Raw genomic sequence first — 19,588 nt, 5'->3', positions numbered from 1 at the left:
TGCTGAGTTGAACAGGCTTTTGTTCTGTTCCCATTGCTGAAACAAAGAAAAAAGTCCCAGCAAGGCAGGGCTGTTTCATGTGCCAAATCAGATTATTTCTTAAGGTCAAAGGCATTTTGAGGTCACAAGTTTGAAAAATGGGCCACACTTCTTATCCACTTTGAGAAAAACATATAAACCTCTCCCTCTCTCTCCTAACTTTTCTAGCCTGCTCTGGTATCACCAATCTCCACTTGTTATAACCTGGTTTATACTCACAGGATCACTTTAAACCATTTAACTTTAATTATAAAGTTCACTCCTTGGTGTTTTCATTATGACTGGGAAATATAAACAAAATGGCAACTGTTGATTTTGACTTTAAACTTCGGATAAAATGGGAGCACTACAGAATAACAATCTGGAAGCTGCGGTTTCATCATTAGCAGCAGGGAGTAGAAGTATGAAACAAACACAACACTCCACCGCACTAGATCAGGAAAGAGAAGGTGTCTTGCCAATAACCAATCTAATAACCTCTTTCTAGTTTATACACATACTTGCAAACCATTTTTTTCCTGCATAAAACATGTTTCGACGCTTTGAATGTCAGCGTGTAAGTTCTTTCCCACATGAGACGAATGAGCAGACATAGTCACATGAATAAGATGCGTCTGGTGTCATACCAAATAATATTTTTTTAAACAAACCACTAGAAAACTCTCCAGTTCCAAGAAGCCCCGGTATTACAGACTTTGAGTCACTTTCTTTGGTCAGGGACAGCATCCCTTTGCTGGGAACCCAGACCCCCTCCCCCTTCTGCATCACAGAGGCAGCGCTCACAGGGAGCTGGTCGGTTCATGCCTGGGGAACATGGACAGGGGGAGAAGCACAAACCCCATACGCCAGGCCAGCTGCAGCGACGCAGCACAATGGGACCCTCTCCTGCGCCCCCAGCCTCAGCCAGTGAGCGCTGGGAACAGGAAGGGTCACAGGGCAGGTGCTGAGAGTTGTGGCTGCCGGAGTCCCGCGCCCTGCAAGTGTAACCCCGAGTGCTGCGGCCCCCCGGGATTTACCTGGTCTCCTCGCGCCCCGGGGGTCTCTGCCCTGCAGCAGGCGGCTCTCTCTGCCTCTGGCTCTGCGCCCCTCCCATGGTGCCTGCGCCCGCCGGGCTGGGGGCTGCGAGCGCTGGGGCTGGGGCTGGGGCCCCGCACTGCTGCCGCGCAGCTGCACTGGCCGCTCGGGACCGGGCGCTGCTGAGCCCCCGCCAACGCCTCCGCCCCCGCCGGGCTGGGCGACTGCAGCCTCGGGGCTGCCGGGAAGCGCCGGGCGGAGGTGGGGCGCAGGGTCCCGGGCCGGGCTCGCCTGGTGGCACGGCCTAGGGGGCGCCCCGGGAGCGCTGCGCCCGGTCCCCTCTGCTCCCCGGACAGCGCTCGGACTCGTCTCCGCTCCAGCCGGCCCCCGCGAGCAGCTGCTACAGCAGGGAGGGGGGTTGCGGGGGCCTGGGGTGAGGATGCCCCGCAGAGGGGCAGTGAGAGGGATTTGCAGCGAGGGGGTGAGGATGCCCCGCAGAGGGGCAGTGAGGGGAATTTGCAGGGAAGGGGTGAGGATGGCCTGCAGAGGGGCAGTGAGGGGGATTTGCAGGGAAGGGGTGAGGATGGCCTGCAGAGGGGCAGTGAGGGGGATTTGCAGGGAAGGGGTGAGGATGGCCTGCAGAGGGGCAGTGAGGGGGATTTGCAGGGAAGGGGTGAGGATGGCCTGCGGAGGGGTAGTGAGTGGCGGGGGTTGTAGGGAGGGGGACGAGGATGCCCTGAAGAGGGGCAGTGAGTGTGGGGGGGGTTGAAGGGAGGGGGGATGAGGATGCCCTGCAGAGGGGCAGTGAGTGGGGTGGTTGCAGGGAGGGGGTGAGGATGCCCTGCAGAGGGGCAGTGAGTGGGGTGGTTGCAGGGAGGGGGTGAGGATGCCCTGCAGAGGGGCAGTGAGTGGGGTGGTTGCAGGGAGGGGGTGAGGATGCCCTGCAGAGGGGCAGTGAGTGGGGTGGTTGCAGGGAGGGGGTGAGGATGCCCTGCAGAGGGGGCAATGAGTGTGTGTGGAGGGGGGTGCCCTGCAGAGGGAGCAGTGTGGGGGAGATGTATGAAGGGCAGGAGAGGATGCCCTGCAGCAGAGGGCAGTGAGTTTGCATGGGTGGAGAGGTGTGCCTGCAGGAGTGAGCTAGGGGCCAGGTGCCCTCCCTGCAACCCCCTGAATCCTCTCTTTATTTCAGTGTGAGGTCACAACATTTCACACTCTGTTCAGATTTCGCTGCAGAGAATGATGTGCCTGCCAATGTGCAGAATAGGAGTCAGACATCTTAGGGGCTTAGGAAAAGAAACCACTCGGTGCTCAGCCAGGAGAGGAAAAGCCTGCAAGCCCTGGGGCTTACATCATTTTGTGGGGGTGCACTTTCTGCATTGTTTAAAGGAGCGGGATGCAGTATACTCCACATGAACAGACATCTACAGCTGTTCCTGATCCACAGAATTCCTCCAGACAGGTCCCATGCTCACTGGACATTGAGTCCAGGCCAAAGCCGATGTTTTACATTTACATTCCTTGCCCAAGTGAAAAAAGAATAAGAACTAAACCCCAGCAAACTGGTGACATGCCATTGTTCCTTGCTCGCTATCTCTGAATTCTCACAATGTCAGATGTTCCAAACAAACTCAACTAGCCTGTGTCTGGTATGGGGGGTTGTCATTTTCAGTCAGTTCTGAGGGGAAGATTTTCAAAAGTGCTGAGATCCGTTCTTCCTTTTCTAAGTGCAGTTGCACCTCCGGTTGAAGGGTGGGTGTAAATCTGGGTGCTTGCACTTCTCGCTTCCTGACCGTGGGTGCAACTCAGGCAGCTGGAACTGCAGGTGCTCTGATTTCAATTCATTTTGCAGGTACAAATTGCAAAGGAAGAGCAGGCCTCAGCCCTGTTGACAATTTCCTCACACCCGTCTAAAAGTGGGGGCATAGAATTAAAGGGCCACCTGCACCATAACAACAGCCCCACTAGAGCAGTCCTGTAGCAAAACCCCGTTTCCAAAGGGATCATAATATTTGTGTCAAAGTAGGAGAGAAACAAACATTTTATAAAGAACTAGCAAACAGCTAAACAGAAAATACCAGCAAATGGTTGAAAATGCTCCATTTGGAACAAAACCAGCTTAGCTTTTCTGAAAAACTTCCTATAATCTGGACAGCATCTCTCACACACAGGCATGGGAGACTTTCATCCGTATAAACCTGGCCTATAAAGAATTCTTGTACTAACAAACTACTGAAACAAATTGCAGTGCGTGCTTCGGACCCAACTGTGTACTTCCAGTGCCAGAAACTCTCCGAGAGAAGCCAGTGGTTTTCATGCATAAAAGATACAGCATTCGGCCCGTGGCGATGGTCATACAACAGGAAGTAATGGCAGCTGGGGTAATATGAGGTGTACACCTACAGAGAGATTTTTAAATTAATGTTGGTAAATGCATCATTATAAGAAAAGAACATGGTATGGGAAGGGGATGCTGAGGAGATCCCATTTTCTGGCTGATTTGCGAATGAGCCTTCAGATCACCCTGTTTGTGTACAGAGTGCATGACTTGTTGTCATTGGTATGTAGTGGTTACTGGGCAATCGTCAACCATTCTTCAGCACTAGTGATTTTCAGTTTTATTAATAATGACAAGCTGTAATCTGGATGTGCCTCTGTGGTTAAAATAACAGCCACGTATGGGTGTAATAATAAAGTTGTATCCTATTTTATTAAACTAAACATTACCATGCAAAGCTGTACTTAGAGATGCAGTATTTTACCTCTTGCATAGAAATCACAATCATTGGCACTTTTCTGGAGCTTTTTATCTGAGGATATCATTGACCTTCTGTCATAAACAGATAGCTAAGGGTTAATGTCTCTTTCACCTGAAGCACCTGACCAGAGGACCAATCAGGAAACCGGATTTTTTCAACTTTGGGTGGAGGGAATTGAGTGTCTAAGGTTTTTTTTTTTCTGGCTGCCTGCCTTCTCTGAGCTTTGGAGAAGTACTTTCTACCTTCTAGTCTTCTGTTTCTAAGTATAAGAACAAAGAGATCAGATAGTAAGTTCTATGGTTTTCTTTTCTTTGGTATTTGCATGAATATAAGTGCTGGAGTGCTTTGATTTGTATTCTTTTTGAATAAGGCTGTTTATTCAATATTCTTTTAAGAAATTGCCCTGTATTGTGTCATCTTAATACAGAGAGACTATTTGTATTTTTTCTTTCTTTTTTTATATAAAGCTTTCTTTTAAGACCTGTTGGAGTTTTTCTTTACTGCAGGGAAATTGAGTCTGTACTCACCAGGGAATTGGTGGGAGGAAGAAATCAGGGGAGATCTGTGTGTGTTGAAGTGGCTAGCCTGATTTTGCATTCCCTCTGGGTGAAGAGGAAAGTACTTTTTGTTTCCAGGATTGGGAACAGAGAGGGAGATTCACTCTGTTTGGATTCACAGAGCTTGTGTCTGTGTATCTCTCCAGGAGCACCTGGAGGGGGGAAGGGAAAAAGGATTATTTCCCTTTGTTGTGAGACTCAAGGGATTTGGGTCTTGGGGTCCCCAGGGAAGGTTTTTCAGGGGGACCAGAGTGCCCCAAAACACTCTAATTTTTTGGGTGGTGGCAGCAGGTACCAGGTCCAAGCTGGTAACTAAGCTTGGAGGTTTTCATGCTAACCCCCATATTTTGGACGCTAAGGTCCAAATCTGGGACTAAGGTTATTACATGGTGGCAGCGGTGGGATATAGACAGAATCCAGAAGCCAGTAGGAATATTATATTTTTCTTTTCTCTGCTAAGGGCTTTTTAGCAGAGAGAAACAGTTTGGTTTTAAAAGGGAACCAGAGAGAAATTTTTTTTTTTTTTCTGCTCTCTCTGGCAGTTTGTGGCTTGCATGTTAAGCAGAAGTCGTTAAGGACTATTAACAGTCTTTTGTCACACAATAGCACTCCCATTGAGAGTCATACCAGCACTATATGAATGCAAATAAAGTGGTTTTTCAGGTTTACTTGACATTGAAGATTAGCTAAAGGCACTGTTGCTAGGCAGACTTCAGGAGGCAACAGAGAACCTGCAGTTCAGAAGATAAACACCGGAGGGCACCCCAACACAAGAAAACAGGAACCATGTCTACCAAGACAAAAATGGAGGCTGTGGAACAAATCAAAGAAGCTGAACACAGGCGAGAGATGGAAAAACACAAACAGCAACTGGAAATAAAACAAAAAGAGATGGAGATGAAAGAAAGAGAAGAACAGATCAAAGAGGCAGCCTACCAAAGAGAACAGGCAGCCTACCAAAGAGAACAGGCAGCCAAAGAGGCAGCCAAGGAGGCAGCACACAAAAGAAAACTAGAAGAAGAAGAGGTGGCCCACCGCCGAGAAATGGAAAAACAACAAAAAGAGAATGAAGAGAAGGAAAAACAGAGAAAACATGAACTGGAGTTGGCAAAAGCTGGGCTGCCTGTGCCAGCCAACCCTAACAACCCGGCGCCAAATATTGCTCCACAGCACAGGAAATTTCCCACCTACAAGGCAGGTGATGACACCGAGGCCTTCTTGGAAAATTTTGAAAGAGCCTGTCTTGGGTACAGCATTCCCGAAGACCAGTACATGGTAGAATTGAGGTCACAGCTCAGTGGACCTTTAGCAGAGGTGGCAGCTGAAATGCCTAAGCACCAAATGAATGACTATAAACTTTTCCTAACCAAGGCCAGATACAGGATGGGGATAACCCCAGATCATGCCCGTTGGCGTTTCAGAAACCAAAAGTGGAAACCAGAGGAGTCATTTCCCAAACACGCCTACTGCATTGCAAAAAACTATGAGGCCTGGCTAACAGGAAACAACATTCAAACCTTGGAAGAACTGAACCTCCTCATACAAATGGAGCAGTTCTTGGATGGTGTTCCTGAAGACATCACACGGTACATACAAGATGGAAACCCCAAGAATATCGCTGAGGCGGGGGAGATTGGAGCCAAATGGATGGAACTGGCAGAAAGCAAGAAAGCTACTGTCAAGGGGAACGATTACCCCAGGGGGCACACAGACCATAAACCCTACAACCGAGGACAGCCAAAGACCCCACATACCACCCAAGTAAAGCCACAGATACCCTACCCTTCAACCTCACCAGTCTCCAGTAACTCACCTCGGCCCAGTGACCCATCAGATGGAAGATGCTTTAAGTGTAATGAACTGGGACATATCAAGGCCAAGTGTCCCAAGAACACCATGTGAGTGCAATTCATTACACCACCATCACACCAAAGATCCCCAGGCCCGGATGCCTCTCAAATACCCTTGGAGCGAAGGGAAAATTTGAGAGTGGGCGGAAAGAAGGTTACTGCGTGGAGAGACACGGGGGCACAAGTGTCAGCTATCCACCAATCCTTCGTTGACCCCAAATTCATCAACCCAAAGGCCAAAGTTACAATTTACCCCTTCATGTCACAAGCTGTAGACTTGCCTACAGCTCAACTGCCTGTCCAGTACAAAGGCTGGTCAGGAATGTGGACTTTTGCAGTCTATGACAATTATCCTATCCCCATGCTACTGGGGGAAGACTTGGCCAACCAGGTGAGGCGGGCCAAGAGAGTGGGAATGGTTACACGTAGCCAAACCAGGCAAGCTTCCAGACCCATTCCTGTTCCTGAGCCGTCCACAGAGGCCCCGTCTGTGTTACCAGAAACCCAGACAGAGGTAGTGGACCCGGATTCCATGCCTACCACTGAAACAGCCACAGCATCTCCAGTCCCAGGCCCGGAACTGGAACAGCAACCAGCACCAGCAAGTGCAACTACATCTTCAAACTCAACGCCAGAGGGCGCCAGCGAGCCAAAACTGGCAGAAGCACAAGACAGCCATACCCAAAAGGCTCAGCCAGAGCCTGAAATACCCTCAGGTGCACCAGCGGAGAGCGGTACACCAGCAACGGAAACAACCCCATCACCTACATCGCTTCCAGAGGGACCAAGCCCAAGTCCACAGTCTGAGGAAGAACTGGTGACCCCAGCCTCAAGGGAACAGTTCCAGGCTGAGCAGGAAGCGGATGACAACCTTCAAAAAGCTTGGGCGGCGGCACGGAGCACCCCACCGCCTCTCAGCTCTTCTAATCGATCCCGGTTTGTTATAGACCAAGGACTTTTATACAAGGAAATTCTTTCTGGTGGACACCGGGAAGAATGGCAGCCGCAAAAACAGTTGGTGGTTCCAACTAAGTACCGGGGGAAGCTCTTAAGCTTAGCCCATGATCATCCCAGTGGCCATGCTGGGGTGAACAGAACCAAGGACCGGTTGGGGAAGTCCTTCCACTGGGAGGGGATGGGCAAGGACGTTGCCAAGTATGTCCGGTCTTGTGAGGTATGCCAAAGAGTGGGAAAGCCTCAAGACCAGGTCAAGGCCCCTCTCCAGCCACTCCCCATAATTGAGGTCCCATTTCAGCGAGTAGCTGTGGATATTCTGGGTCCTTTCCCAAAAAAGACACCCAGAGGAAAGCAGTACGTACTGACTTTAGTGGACTTTGCTACCCGATGGCCAGAAGCAGTCGCTCTAGGCAACACCAGGGCTAACACTGTGTGCCTGGCCCTAACAGACATCTTTGCCAGGGTAGGTTGGCCCTGCGACATCCTTACAGATTCAGGGTCTAATTTCCTGGCAGGGACCATGGAAAAACTGTGGGAAACTCATGGGGTGAATCACTTGGTTGCCACCCCGTACCACCATCAAACCAATGGCCTGGTGGAAAGGTTCAATGGAACTTTGGGGGCCATGATACGAAAATTCATCAACGAATTCTCCAATAATTGGGACCTAGTGTTGCAGCAGTTGCTGTTTGCCTACAGGGCTGTACCACATCCCAGTTTAGGGTTTTCACCATTTGAACTGGTGTATGGTCACGAGGTTAAGGGGCCATTACAGTTGGTGAAACAGCAATGGGAGGGGTTTACGCCTTCTCCAGGAACTAACATTCTGGACTTTGTAAGCAACCTACAAAGCACCCTCCGACACTCTTTAGCCCTTGCTAGAGAGAATCTAAAGGATGCTCAGGAAGAGCAAAAGGCCTGGTATGACAGACATGCCAGAGATCGGTCCTTCAAGGTAGGAGACCAGGTTATGGTCTTGAAGGCGCAACAGGCCCATAAGATGGAAGCATCATGGGAAGGGCCCTTCACGGTCCAAGAGCGCCTGGGAGCTGTAAACTACCTCATAGCATTTCCCAATTCCTCACTAAAGCCTAAAGTGTACCATGTTAATTCTCTCAAGCCTTTCTATTCCAGAGACTTACAGGTTTGTCAGTTTACAGTCCAGGGAGATGATGCTGAGTGGCCTGACGGTGTCTACTACGACGGGAAAAAAGACGGTGGCGTGGAAGAGGTCAACCTCTCAACCACCCTGGAACGTCTGCAGCGGCAACAAATCAAGGAGCTGTGCACTAGCTTCGCCCCATTGTTCTCAGCCACCCCAGGACGGACTGAACGGGCATACCACTCCATTGATACAGGTAATGCTCACCCAATCAGAACCCCACCCTACCGAGTGTCTCCTCATGCCCAAGCCGCTATAGAACGGGAGATCCAGAACATGCTACAGATGGGTATAATCCGCTCATCTACCAGTGCATGGGCATCTCCAGTGGTTCTGGTACCCAAACCAGATGGGGAAATACGCTTTTGCGTGGACTACCGTAAGCTAAATGCTGTAACTCGTCCGGACAACTATCCAATGCCACGTACCGATGAGCTATTGGAGAAGTTGGGACGTGCCCAGTTCATCTCTACAATAGACTTAACCAAGGGGTACTGGCAAGTACCGCTAGATGAACCTGCCAAGGAGAGGTCAGCATTCGTCACCCATGCGGGGGTGTATGAATTCAATGTCCTTCCTTTCGGCCTTCGAAATGCACCCGCCACCTTCCAGAGGCTGGTAGATGGTCTACTAGCTGGACTGGGAGAATTTGCAGTTGCCTACCTCGATGATGTGGCCATTTTTTCAGACTCCTGGCCCGAACACCTACTACACCTGGAAAAGGTCTTTGAGCGCATCAGGCAGGCAGGACTAACTGTTAAGGCCAAAAAGTGTCAAATAGGCCAAAACAGAGTGACTTACCTGGGGCACCAGGTGGGTCGAGGAACCATAAACCCCCTACAGGCCAAGGTGGATGCTATCCAAAAGTGGCCTGTCCCACGGTCCAAGAAGCAGGTCCAATCCTTCTTAGGCTTGGCCGGATACTACAGGCGATTTGTACCACACTACAGCCAAATCGCTGCCCCACTGACCGACCTGACCAAAAAGACCCAGCCAAATGCCGTTAAGTGGACTGACGAGTGTCAAAAGGCCTTTACCCAGCTTAAGGCAATGCTCATGTCTGACCCTGTGCTCAGGGCCCCGGATTTTGACAAGCCATTCCTAGTAACCACAGATGCATCTGAGCGTGGTATAGGAGCAGTGCTCATGCAGGAAGCAACAGATCACAACTTCCATCCTGTCGTGTTTCTCAGTAAGAAACTGTCTGAGAGGGAAAGTCACTGGTCAGTCAGTGAAAAGGAATGCTATGCCATTGTGTACGCCCTGGAAAAGCTACGCCCATATGTTTGGGGACGGCGGTTCCAACTACAAACTGACCATGCTGCACTAAAGTGGCTTCATACTGCCAAGGGGAACAACAAGAAACTTCTTCGTTGGAGTTTAGCTCTCCAAGATTTTGATTTTGAAATTCAACACATCACAGGAGCTTCTAATAAAGTTGCTGATGCACTCTCCCGTGAGAGTTTCCCAGAATTCAGTAGTTAAAAAGTGTTCTTAAAATGTACAAGTCTGTTAGTTATATACTTAGGAGTATATGTAAAGGTGTATGTGTTGTATTAATCTGTTTATTTTCAAGTTCTAGAAGGAAATCGCCGCCAGTGAGCTTCCCCACTGTCTGCAATTTGGGGGGCGTGTCATAAACAGATAGCTAAGGGTTAATGTCTCTTTCACCTGAAGCACCTGACCAGAGGACCAATCAGGAAACCGGATTTTTTCAACTTTGGGTGGAGGGAATTGAGTGTCTAAGGTTTTTTTTTTTCTGGCTGCCTGCCTTCTCTGAGCTTTGGAGAAGTACTTTCTACCTTCTAGTCTTCTGTTTCTAAGTATAAGAACAAAGAGATCAGATAGTAAGTTCTATGGTTTTCTTTTCTTTGGTATTTGCATGAATATAAGTGCTGGAGTGCTTTGATTTGTATTCTTTTTGAATAAGGCTGTTTATTCAATATTCTTTTAAGAAATTGCCCTGTATTGTGTCATCTTAATACAGAGAGACTATTTGTATTTTTTCTTTCTTTTTTTATATAAAGCTTTCTTTTAAGACCTGTTGGAGTTTTTCTTTACTGCAGGGAAATTGAGTCTGTACTCACCAGGGAATTGGTGGGAGGAAGAAATCAGGGGAGATCTGTGTGTGTTGAAGTGGCTAGCCTGATTTTGCATTCCCTCTGGGTGAAGAGGAAAGTACTTTTTGTTTCCAGGATTGGGAACAGAGAGGGAGATTCACTCTGTTTGGATTCACAGAGCTTGTGTCTGTGTATCTCTCCAGGAGCACCTGGAGGGGGGAAGGGAAAAAGGATTATTTCCCTTTGTTGTGAGACTCAAGGGATTTGGGTCTTGGGGTCCCCAGGGAAGGTTTTTCAGGGGGACCAGAGTGCCCCAAAACACTCTAATTTTTTGGGTGGTGGCAGCAGGTACCAGGTCCAAGCTGGTAACTAAGCTTGGAGGTTTTCATGCTAACCCCCATATTTTGGACGCTAAGGTCCAAATCTGGGACTAAGGTTATTACACCTTCACAGTCATTATGCCAGATCCTCCACTGGTATAAATCACCATAGTGCCACCAAACTCAATGGAGCTACAGATTTACCCAAGCGGAGGATATAGCCCATCATGTCTAGCCCATCACTGTGTTATCTGGTCACATTCATTAATCAACCCTCTCAGATCCTCTGTAAGCAGCTGTTAGCTCCAGTCCACAGAAGAAACTGAGGCACAGACTTGCCCAAGATCGTGCTGCAAGACAGTAGCAGAACCACAGACAAGATCCAGGAGTCACGATTCCCAGAGGTTTGGACTCCAAGCTCCTAAATAGACACACTTTCCTGCTCTCACCACTCAATCCATTTGCTGCCATTGTATTGTACTGGTGCAGAAGATCCAACACCAACTGCGTTTAACTATACTACTCTCATCCATAACATTATTAATTATACCACAGTGAAGGTCTGACATCAAAGTACCAGTATCCAGAGACATTAATCAAGTTTCATTATGTTTATTTTGGAATTGGCTGTTTTTCCAAGGGTTTTTTGGGGTGAATTTGAGGGCTGTACCCTTCTTATCTTATATGTAATGCACTAACGTGTACACTGGCAGAATGGGAAAGACCATCAAAATCCCATCTATGCAACAGGACATGTCCTGAGGCCAGGGTTCTTAATGTTGCATTTCAGGAACAGACGTAAACATAATAGGTGGATTTTTGTGTGTAACAACTGCAAAGTCTGATTCACGGCTGCTGACAAATAATCTCCTCTTGAGTTTGTGTCAAGAGCAATCAGAGGCTCAGTGACTCTTATCTGGGGCAATCAGGAACCTGATCGAGGAGTCCCTGGTGAGGCAGATATTTCCAGCAATGCTGTGTTTCCCTGAAAATAGCCTCTCCTCCTGGAGAAAACCATTCCACAGGAGTGCTGCAAAGGATCTGGGGGTTACTGTGGATAACAAATTGAATATGAGCCAACAATGTGATGCATTTGTGAAAAAGACTAATATCATTCCGGGTTGTATTAACAAGTGTGTTGTATGTAAGACATGGGAGGTAGCTGTCCTGCTCCACTCAGTACTGGTGAGGCCTCAGCTGGAGTACTCTGTCTAGGTGTGTGTGCCCCGCTTTAGGAAAGATGTGGATAAACTCGCGGGCGTTCAGAGGAGAACAACAAAAATGATAAAAGGTTTAGAAAACCTGATCTATGAGGAAAGGTTAAACTGGGCATGTGTAGTCTTAAGAAAAGAAGTCTAACGGGAGGGGGAACCAGAGGGTTGGTATACAGAGGATGTTGATCAGTTGTTCTCCATGTCCACTGAAGGTCGGACAGGAAGTAACGGGCTTAAACTGCAGCAAGGAAGATTGAGGTTAGATATTAGGAAAAACTTTCTAACTCTCAGGGTAGTTAAGCTCTGGAACAGGCTTCCAAGGGAGGTTGTGGAATCCCCATCATTGGGGGGTTTTAAGAACAAGTTGGACAAACACCTATCAGGGGTGGTCTAGGTTTACTTGATTCTGCCTTAGCACATGGGACTGGTCTTGATGACCAGCATTTGAAACACGTAGAAGACGACATCACTAGTTGAAGTTTTTCATTTGAACATTTTATTTATTTATTTTTTGGACCAAAAGTGGCTTTTTTGACAACAGGAAAACTTCTGTGGTCAATTCTGGGAATTTTTGTCAAAACACTGAAAACTGAAAAATGTTCAGTTTGGGGATTTTACTTTTTTGTTTGACAAAAACCCAAACATTTTCAAAGAAAAAAGTCAATACAAAGAAAAACTCTTCTCTGTTTTCTTTTACATTTTTTTTCCCTACAAGAACAAAAAATCATTTCACCACAGCTCTATTGCTGGGGTATCCTAGGGGGTTGGCCTCACGGGATGAAGTACTTGTTACTCATTTGGATGAACTCTGCACTGCACGTACCCATGTATACACACAACACTGAAAGATGCCAGATGTTGTCCACATAAATAAAGACCCGGAATTCCTCCCCTCTGCATGCAAAGGGATCACAGACTACAGCATTTAGCATGGTTCTAATCACAGGAGCATGAAAACCTTCCCAAATTCCCCAGAGTCTAAAGAAAGCATTTTAGACAAGGGAAAATTACCTTCTGTGGTTCAGTTCTTTACAGGGAAAAGTCTGACAGTCTGGAGGCTCCTGCTGCCCTGAGTATCACCCAGAAGAAAGCCAAGTCAGGTGAAAGTCATGTGGGCACTGCAGTAGGTCTCCTACCCGAGTGCATGCAGTCTACGAATAATCCCTAGGATGTGGCTAAAGCCAACTGACGTGTGCAATGTCCCGTGTCAATGGCTGAGCAGTGCAAGCAGTTTCCAAGGCCTCCTTGACATGCAGGGGGATTGTCTGGGTTACTTATCAGTAGTAACTGCCAAAGAGTGGCCTCCAGCCATCCGAGGCGCTTATTGTTCATCTCACTCAAGGGTTTGATGGGTGGGGTGGGGTAATAACCCAAACAGTCATTTGTCCCTGAACAATTAAGAACAGGGCTCAGAGAATAGCCTGGAAAGGGCTCCCTTAAGAGTCTCCAGCACAGCATCTGCACAGCATCTGCTAAAGGGACATGGCAGGATGATGTCTGGAGGACCGATTGCACTGGTACAGCTATTAGACGACCACTTGCTGTCTGCACTGGCAGTGGGATGATGCTGAACAGGGCCGGCTTCAGGCCCCAGCGTGCGAAGCGCGTGCTTGGGGCGGCATGCCACGGGGGGCGCTCTGCCGGTTGCCGGGAGGGCGGCAGGCGGCTCCGGTGGACCACCCGCAGGTGTGCCTGTGGCGGGTCCGCTGGTCCTGCGGCTCCAGTGGAGCATCCGCAGGCACGCCTGTGGGAGGTCTACTGGAGCCGTGGGATCGGCAAGTGGCAGAGCGCCCCCTGCGGCATACCTCCATGCTTGGGGCAGCGAAATGGCTAGAGCCAGGCCTGATGCTGAAGAGGATGGTTCTTAGCCTAGCTCAGAAGAAGTGCAGGCACGATGGTGGTGTGAAAGCCAGTGTGCTGCTGGACAAAGCTGTGCATGGGGACACGGGGTGCTTTGCAGACAGGCTAGATGGTAGCCCTTGGAATGTTCTGATGTAGGCAAGGTTGAAGGGATGACCTGACGGGCTCTTTACTGACTAACACCTGCCTTTTTGGTTGCCCTGCGGCAGGGAAACCCTAGCAGTAAACTCGTGTTCCAAGAGTTCTGGGTGTGCCCCGCTGCAGAGGGAAAGCACAAAGCCCTGATCTCGGGTCTCAGCAGGCAAGTGAAGACGGAATGATTTTTTATGCCGTTGTTTTTACCTGTCACTTTTAAGCCTACACTTATTGTACGTTCTGCTGCTTAGCTGGGATCTTAGAGAACTGTTTTGTAAAATAAATCTGGCCAGTTCCTGTAGTGTGTAAGATAGGTAGCAGCACTTTAATAGCTTGTAAGCCCCTCTGGCTGTGGTACCTGTTTTCTTTGTGTTAGGGGCAGTCTGTATGTAGCTAAACTGCATGTTTGTATTTACTATTTTGTATTTGTATTTACTCTTTAGTAAACACAGTTATTCAGGACCCAACTGTGGTCCTGCAGTTGCTGCATATATATTTTGTTGTGCAAAAAGTAAAAGAAACTGCAACTCCTCTGGGCTGAGATCAGAGAAGATGCTCTCCTGACACTGACTGTCCCTAGATATGAGCTGGGGGGTGTTGCAAGCAGTGTGTTTTCAGATGGGTCTTTAGCCCAGGAGGTTTGTGCTGCTCCTTGTGGGCACCTTAATGCAGCACCTTCAGGGCCAGATTTCCAAGTGCTACTCACCCACTACCGGAGCCAACGTGCTGAGCTCTGTTGAAAGCCTGGCCCTGATGTGAGTGCTGAACTGTACTAAAAAGTCCAGCCTTCCAATGTCATGTGCCCAGATGCCACATTTTTGGGACAATCACATTAATTAAACAACAGGTGACATATTTTTAAGCCCTGAGATTTCTGGATTGACTCCGTAGAACACAATGACCCCAGAGCCAGGCTTTGCCAGTTGTAGTGTTGCTGGATTGGGAGTTATGAACACCATGCTGGGCATTCGCTGCTCCCTGCATTATTTCTGTCTCTTTCACTTTGCAGTTGTGGGCTAAGTATTGTCTCTGCCTCACCCACGGATCTGACTAATACGGAAATAGTTTGACATTCCCGAGAAACTGGCCTTTGCTCAGACATAACAGATCCTTGCACTGATGTGGTGGGAAGGAAAGTTACAAGGGCAGTGCCCTGAGACTGGCAGGGCTCCTTTGGGCCAAGGAAGCTCTTTAATTTTGATGCCTCTGGTTTTAAAATAACTTCCAGCAGCTATTTTCATTTAAAACAGCTTTTAAAGTGCTGCTGTTTTCTGCCTCGGTAAAGCCCAACATGCCTGCAGATGCAAAACGCTACCATAACTGGATGCATTTCAACTCAGCCCTGCCACCTTGCCTCCCCAAGCAGACTGAAGACATATTTTTGGCTCCTGACCTCACTGCAGGGCTGGGGTGTTCTATCCAGGCTTCAGTGATTTATCTCACAGATGTGCCTTCACCAGGCATCATGAGACAGAGAGTGCTGCCAAGCTGCAAGAAGTCAATATTTCCTAAGAAGTCTGTCCTGTCAAAACAGCCATCTGACCTTAAAGGGTGAATCCTCCCATAACATATATGGGCCATCGGCTGGCTCGCTCCTTCGGTAGCTGGCCTGCGATGCAGTCGCTGTCAAATGGAGCCAACACTCACGCACCATGCGTGCATTGGCAAATGAACCTCAGTGGTGTGGGAAGGGGCCAGGCTGTTCTGTACCAGACGCTGAACGAGCAAAGGGGACGTGCAGCCTGGGTGCCGCTGTCTCAGCCTGCATGTGGGCAGAGCTCTTTTGGGGTTCTCATTACAGGGCTCGGGGCTATTTCAGTCACATCTGCAGACACAATGTGCCGCTGGCAAAGGGGCCCCTCCATGCTACTGATAAACAATTGCCCCCGTCTCTGTGCTACTGTCAGATATCATCACACACACACTTGCTTAGTTGACAATTATTTAGCTGTTCATGAGAAAATAGAGCTCTTGACACCGAGAATCTAAATACGGCGCTCTCTCATATCACCTCACCCGTCGGTAGATCTCAAAGCACTTGACAAATGCTAATTAAGCCTCCCAACCCCCATGAAGTAGACCAGGATTATTGTCCCATTTTTCAGATGGGGAAGGTGCAGACACAGAGAGGTGAGATGATTTGTCCACTTGATAACACCCCTCCCAGAGTCTGGAAATGAGCACAGGTCTGAGAGTCAGGACACCTGGGTTCATTTCCAGAAAGTGGAAGGTATCACAGGACCTGTAATGTCCAAGCACAGCAAACAAACCCTTAGTTATTCAGTCCCATCTGAAAGCATTTAAGACTGGCTCCTAATGCTGTGTAATGCATGCCAGTAATCCAGTTTCCCAGAAGGAAGAGACTGGCTGTCCTTGGGATCATCAAGAGGCAGAAATACAGCAGTTAAACATCTGACCTTGTTTACAAAGCAGCCAGTGGTGCCTGAGCACAGAGAGCAGTGGAAATCTACTCACGCAAAGGGCTGCGGAGAAATCCACTGCAGAGTCCCTGCTCCTTCCCGTGAAGTTTAGAACAGCTTCCTGCCGTCGGCCGCAGCCCCACAGCCCTCGGGCACCCTCAGGACCAACATGCGTGAGCTGGCCTGTAGCGGCTGCTGCCAGCAAAGAAACAGCTGGTAATAATTAGCCAGAAACTAATTCCATGTAAAGTTCTATGTGCATGGAAAAAGAGCACACCAAGCCCTTGCCTGCTGCCCTGGGGCTCAGGCTTTATGTTTTGTTTCTGGGGAACATGACTAAGACTGTACGTGGCTGTCACATGGGGTCTGACTTAAATGCCTCCTTGGAGCCTCCTGATTCCATGTTGAATGCTACACAGGCTCCAAACCTGCTCCAAGCACAGCACTAGTGAGGGCTGATGGGGACACCAGAGAGTGCTGCTGCAGAGGCCACAGAGTGCTTTACTGCTGCCAGGAGGCTCTCTCCTCCCAGCTGTCTCACACCCTACCTTGCCTACGGAAGAACATAAGAATAGCTCTACTGGGTCAGACCAAAGGTCCATCTAGCCCAGTATCCTGACTGCCAACAGTGGTCATTGTCAGGTGCCCCAGAGGGAATGAACAGAGCAGAGAATCATCAAGTGATCCATCCCCTGTTGCCCTTTCCCAGCTTCTGGCAACCAGAGGTTAGGAACACCATCCGTGCCCATCCTGCCTAACAGCAATTGACGGATCTATCCTCCATGAACTTATCTAATTCTTTTTGAACCCTGTTATAGCCTTGGCCTTCACAACATCCTGTGGCAAGGAGTTCCACAGGTTGATTATGTGTTGTGTGAATAAATACTTCCTTTTGTTTGTTTTAAACCTGCTGCCTATTCATTTCATTTGGCAACCCCAGTTCTTGTGTTATGAGAAGGAGTAAATCACACTTCCTTATTTACTTTCTCCACACCAGTCATAATTTTATAGATCTCTATCATATTCCCCCTTATTCGTCTCTTTTCCAAGCTGAAAAGTCCCAGTCTTATTAATCTCTCCTCATATGGCTGTCGTTCCCACACCCTTACTCATTTTTGTTGCCCTTTTCTGAACCTTTTCCAATTCCAAAATATCTTTTTTGACCTCATCTGCACATAGTATTCAAGATGTGGGCGTACCATGGATTTATATAAAGGCAACATGGGAACATGCAGCATTCCTGGCTACCTGCAGCAGCCTCTGAGAGAAGGGATGCTGAGCCGGGGCCCCTATTCCTGCCAGGATTAGGCGCTGAGGGTTACTAGGCAGAAGCTGAAAACATCACTAACTTTAAGGGGGACCTTTGTCTCTGGGGAAAGGTTACTGTCCCCTGACTTCCGTGGGCAGAGACGCGCTGGCACATTGCCCTGCTTCTTGATTATCAGAAGTGCCTGTGTGATGTGAACACCAGTTTTCTCCCTTGCATGGACCAGCTGCCCCCCCCCAGCTATGCCGGCACTGTCATGATGAAGAACTTGGAAGAAAGATCCAGATAACTGCACAGACCCCAAGCAGTGGGACTGGCTGAAAATCTGTCGCTGTGGCTCATGGCTAGTCTCCCGTTGAGCCAGAAGGCCGTAGGGAGGTTGTCGGTTGCCACAGGTGTCTTAGGGCTGTTGTGCCCAGTGCTATAAAAGGGCCAGGTGGATGTTAAAATTCTCAGGGTACTTTGGGAAGAGTTAGGGATAGCTCCAGGGTCCCACCCCATTCCCTCCCTTCCTCAGGATCTATGCGCAGGGCTGGGCGTGAGCCCATGCTGAGCGCAGGATGTCTGCTGCATTGGCCCCTGCACTGCCAGCACCAGCTCACCACTGCACAGAGCGCCCTGGGGGTCAGGAGCATGATGGGTGCTGGAGAAAACCCAGCCAGCTCTGTTCTCCTTTGGGGAGAAAGGGAGGGGTCTGGGATCAGGGGGCGTTATTAGCTCGCGGGGATGTTACTGGATGCCCCAATCTCTGCCTGGCTAAGAATGGAAACTTTAGTTCTCTGACACTTGAAAGTAGCCCTCACTCCCAGCCCTGCCTGCAGCTGCCTCGTGACAGCCCTGTGCAGCGTCTCTTCCACAAACCACCTTCCTACAGCACCCTTCCAGCTGCTCTCCCCCATCACCCCACCTGTAATCCATGCACCCAAGTTCCCAAGGCACTTCAAAGGAGCACCCAGGCGATTGGAGTCTGCAGAGTCTGTGGTGCAGGAGGGTCTGAGCAACTCTCTTCTGACAGGAGCCAGCAGTTTTAGGAGTCCATTCCCCATTCTGAGGGGGAAAACACCCATTTTCAAGGGCAGCGGGACAATCCCCCTGCTGTGAGCAACATGAGCTCATGGATAAATAAAGCAATTCTCCATCACAGCAGCTACCTCTCAGCCCTGTGATGGGGACACAACCACCTCCCCTCCCAGTCAGGCCAGGCCCCATCCTGCTCATGCCACAGTCAACAGGACCTGTGCCACTGGTTTCCCTAGGAGCAAGACTACACCCCAGCTCTTCTCCCAGAAGTACGCAAAGGTGCAGGGAAAGTAATCCTGGCTGAAGCGTGACATGCTGCCAGCCCCTTTCCCCCTCAGTCTGCTCCAAGAGCTCTCTTTCCTTCCCTACCTTTCCAGCTGCAGGCTTCTCCTGGGTTGCTCTGGTGCTTCGGCTCTCACTGCGCTACCTGCCCCTTGCTTCTTGGAAAGCAGCAAGCAAGCCCCGCGCAGGGCAGGAACTGTGGGGAAGGAAGGGGATGGCCAGCAGCAGAGCGGGACAGACGGGGGATGGGGGGGTATCTTTCCGAAGGCTACGAGCTAAAAGGAAAAGGATGTTTTGTAATATTTGGCCAGTACTTTGCAGGCAGAGAGAGGAAATCAGCTGTGCCCCAGGGGGCGCAGAGACAGACTGCTCTGGCCGAGGCTTACAGATCAGCAGCTCCCGAGCTTGTCTGCAACTGAGTATCGCTGTTTAAAGCCATGTCATGCAGGATTTTGTACCTTGCTCTCTCTCCCACTCCCCATTTCATTATTTTTTTTAGCTGAGGCCCTGTTGGCATCATGCCATAAAAATGTGCTCGTGGGGAACTTGGCAGGCAGGGCCTCTCCCCAGGAGAGAATTTCTCCTCTTACAGAAGAGACATATCTTGTGTTTGCCAGCCTCTGCTGGCTGGTGAGGTGAAATAAGGGGGCTTCTGTGAGATCTTGGGTGGAGCTG

At 49.3% G+C, this 19,588-nt stretch overlaps 1 protein-coding gene across 2 annotated transcripts in view; it reads right to left on the bottom strand.

Moving 5' to 3' along the window:
* The window catches only part of TACC1 (transforming acidic coiled-coil containing protein 1), a 99,126-nt gene extending 79,992 nt beyond the window's left edge, over window positions 1-19,134 (bottom strand). The window contains exon 1 of one of the 2 annotated variants that reach the window (XM_050939942.1): window positions 19,001-19,134. Coding sequence is in view for 1 of the 2 variants with exons in the window: in XM_050939939.1 (XP_050795896.1) it covers window positions 1,056-1,132 (77 nt within the window). In the remaining variant the exon portion in view is untranslated. Of the gene's footprint in view, window positions 1-1,055; window positions 1,190-19,000 lie in introns of those variants that run through there. The other variant, XM_050939939.1, reaches the window with a different exon arrangement.
* Between the last annotated feature and the right edge of the window lie 454 nt (window positions 19,135-19,588).

Source organism: Gopherus flavomarginatus, chromosome 2 (genome assembly GCF_025201925.1).
Source record: "Gopherus flavomarginatus isolate rGopFla2 chromosome 2, rGopFla2.mat.asm, whole genome shotgun sequence".
Lineage (NCBI taxonomy): Eukaryota > Metazoa > Chordata > Testudines > Testudinidae > Gopherus > Gopherus flavomarginatus.
This window is presented reverse-complemented; position numbering and strand designations above follow the sequence as displayed.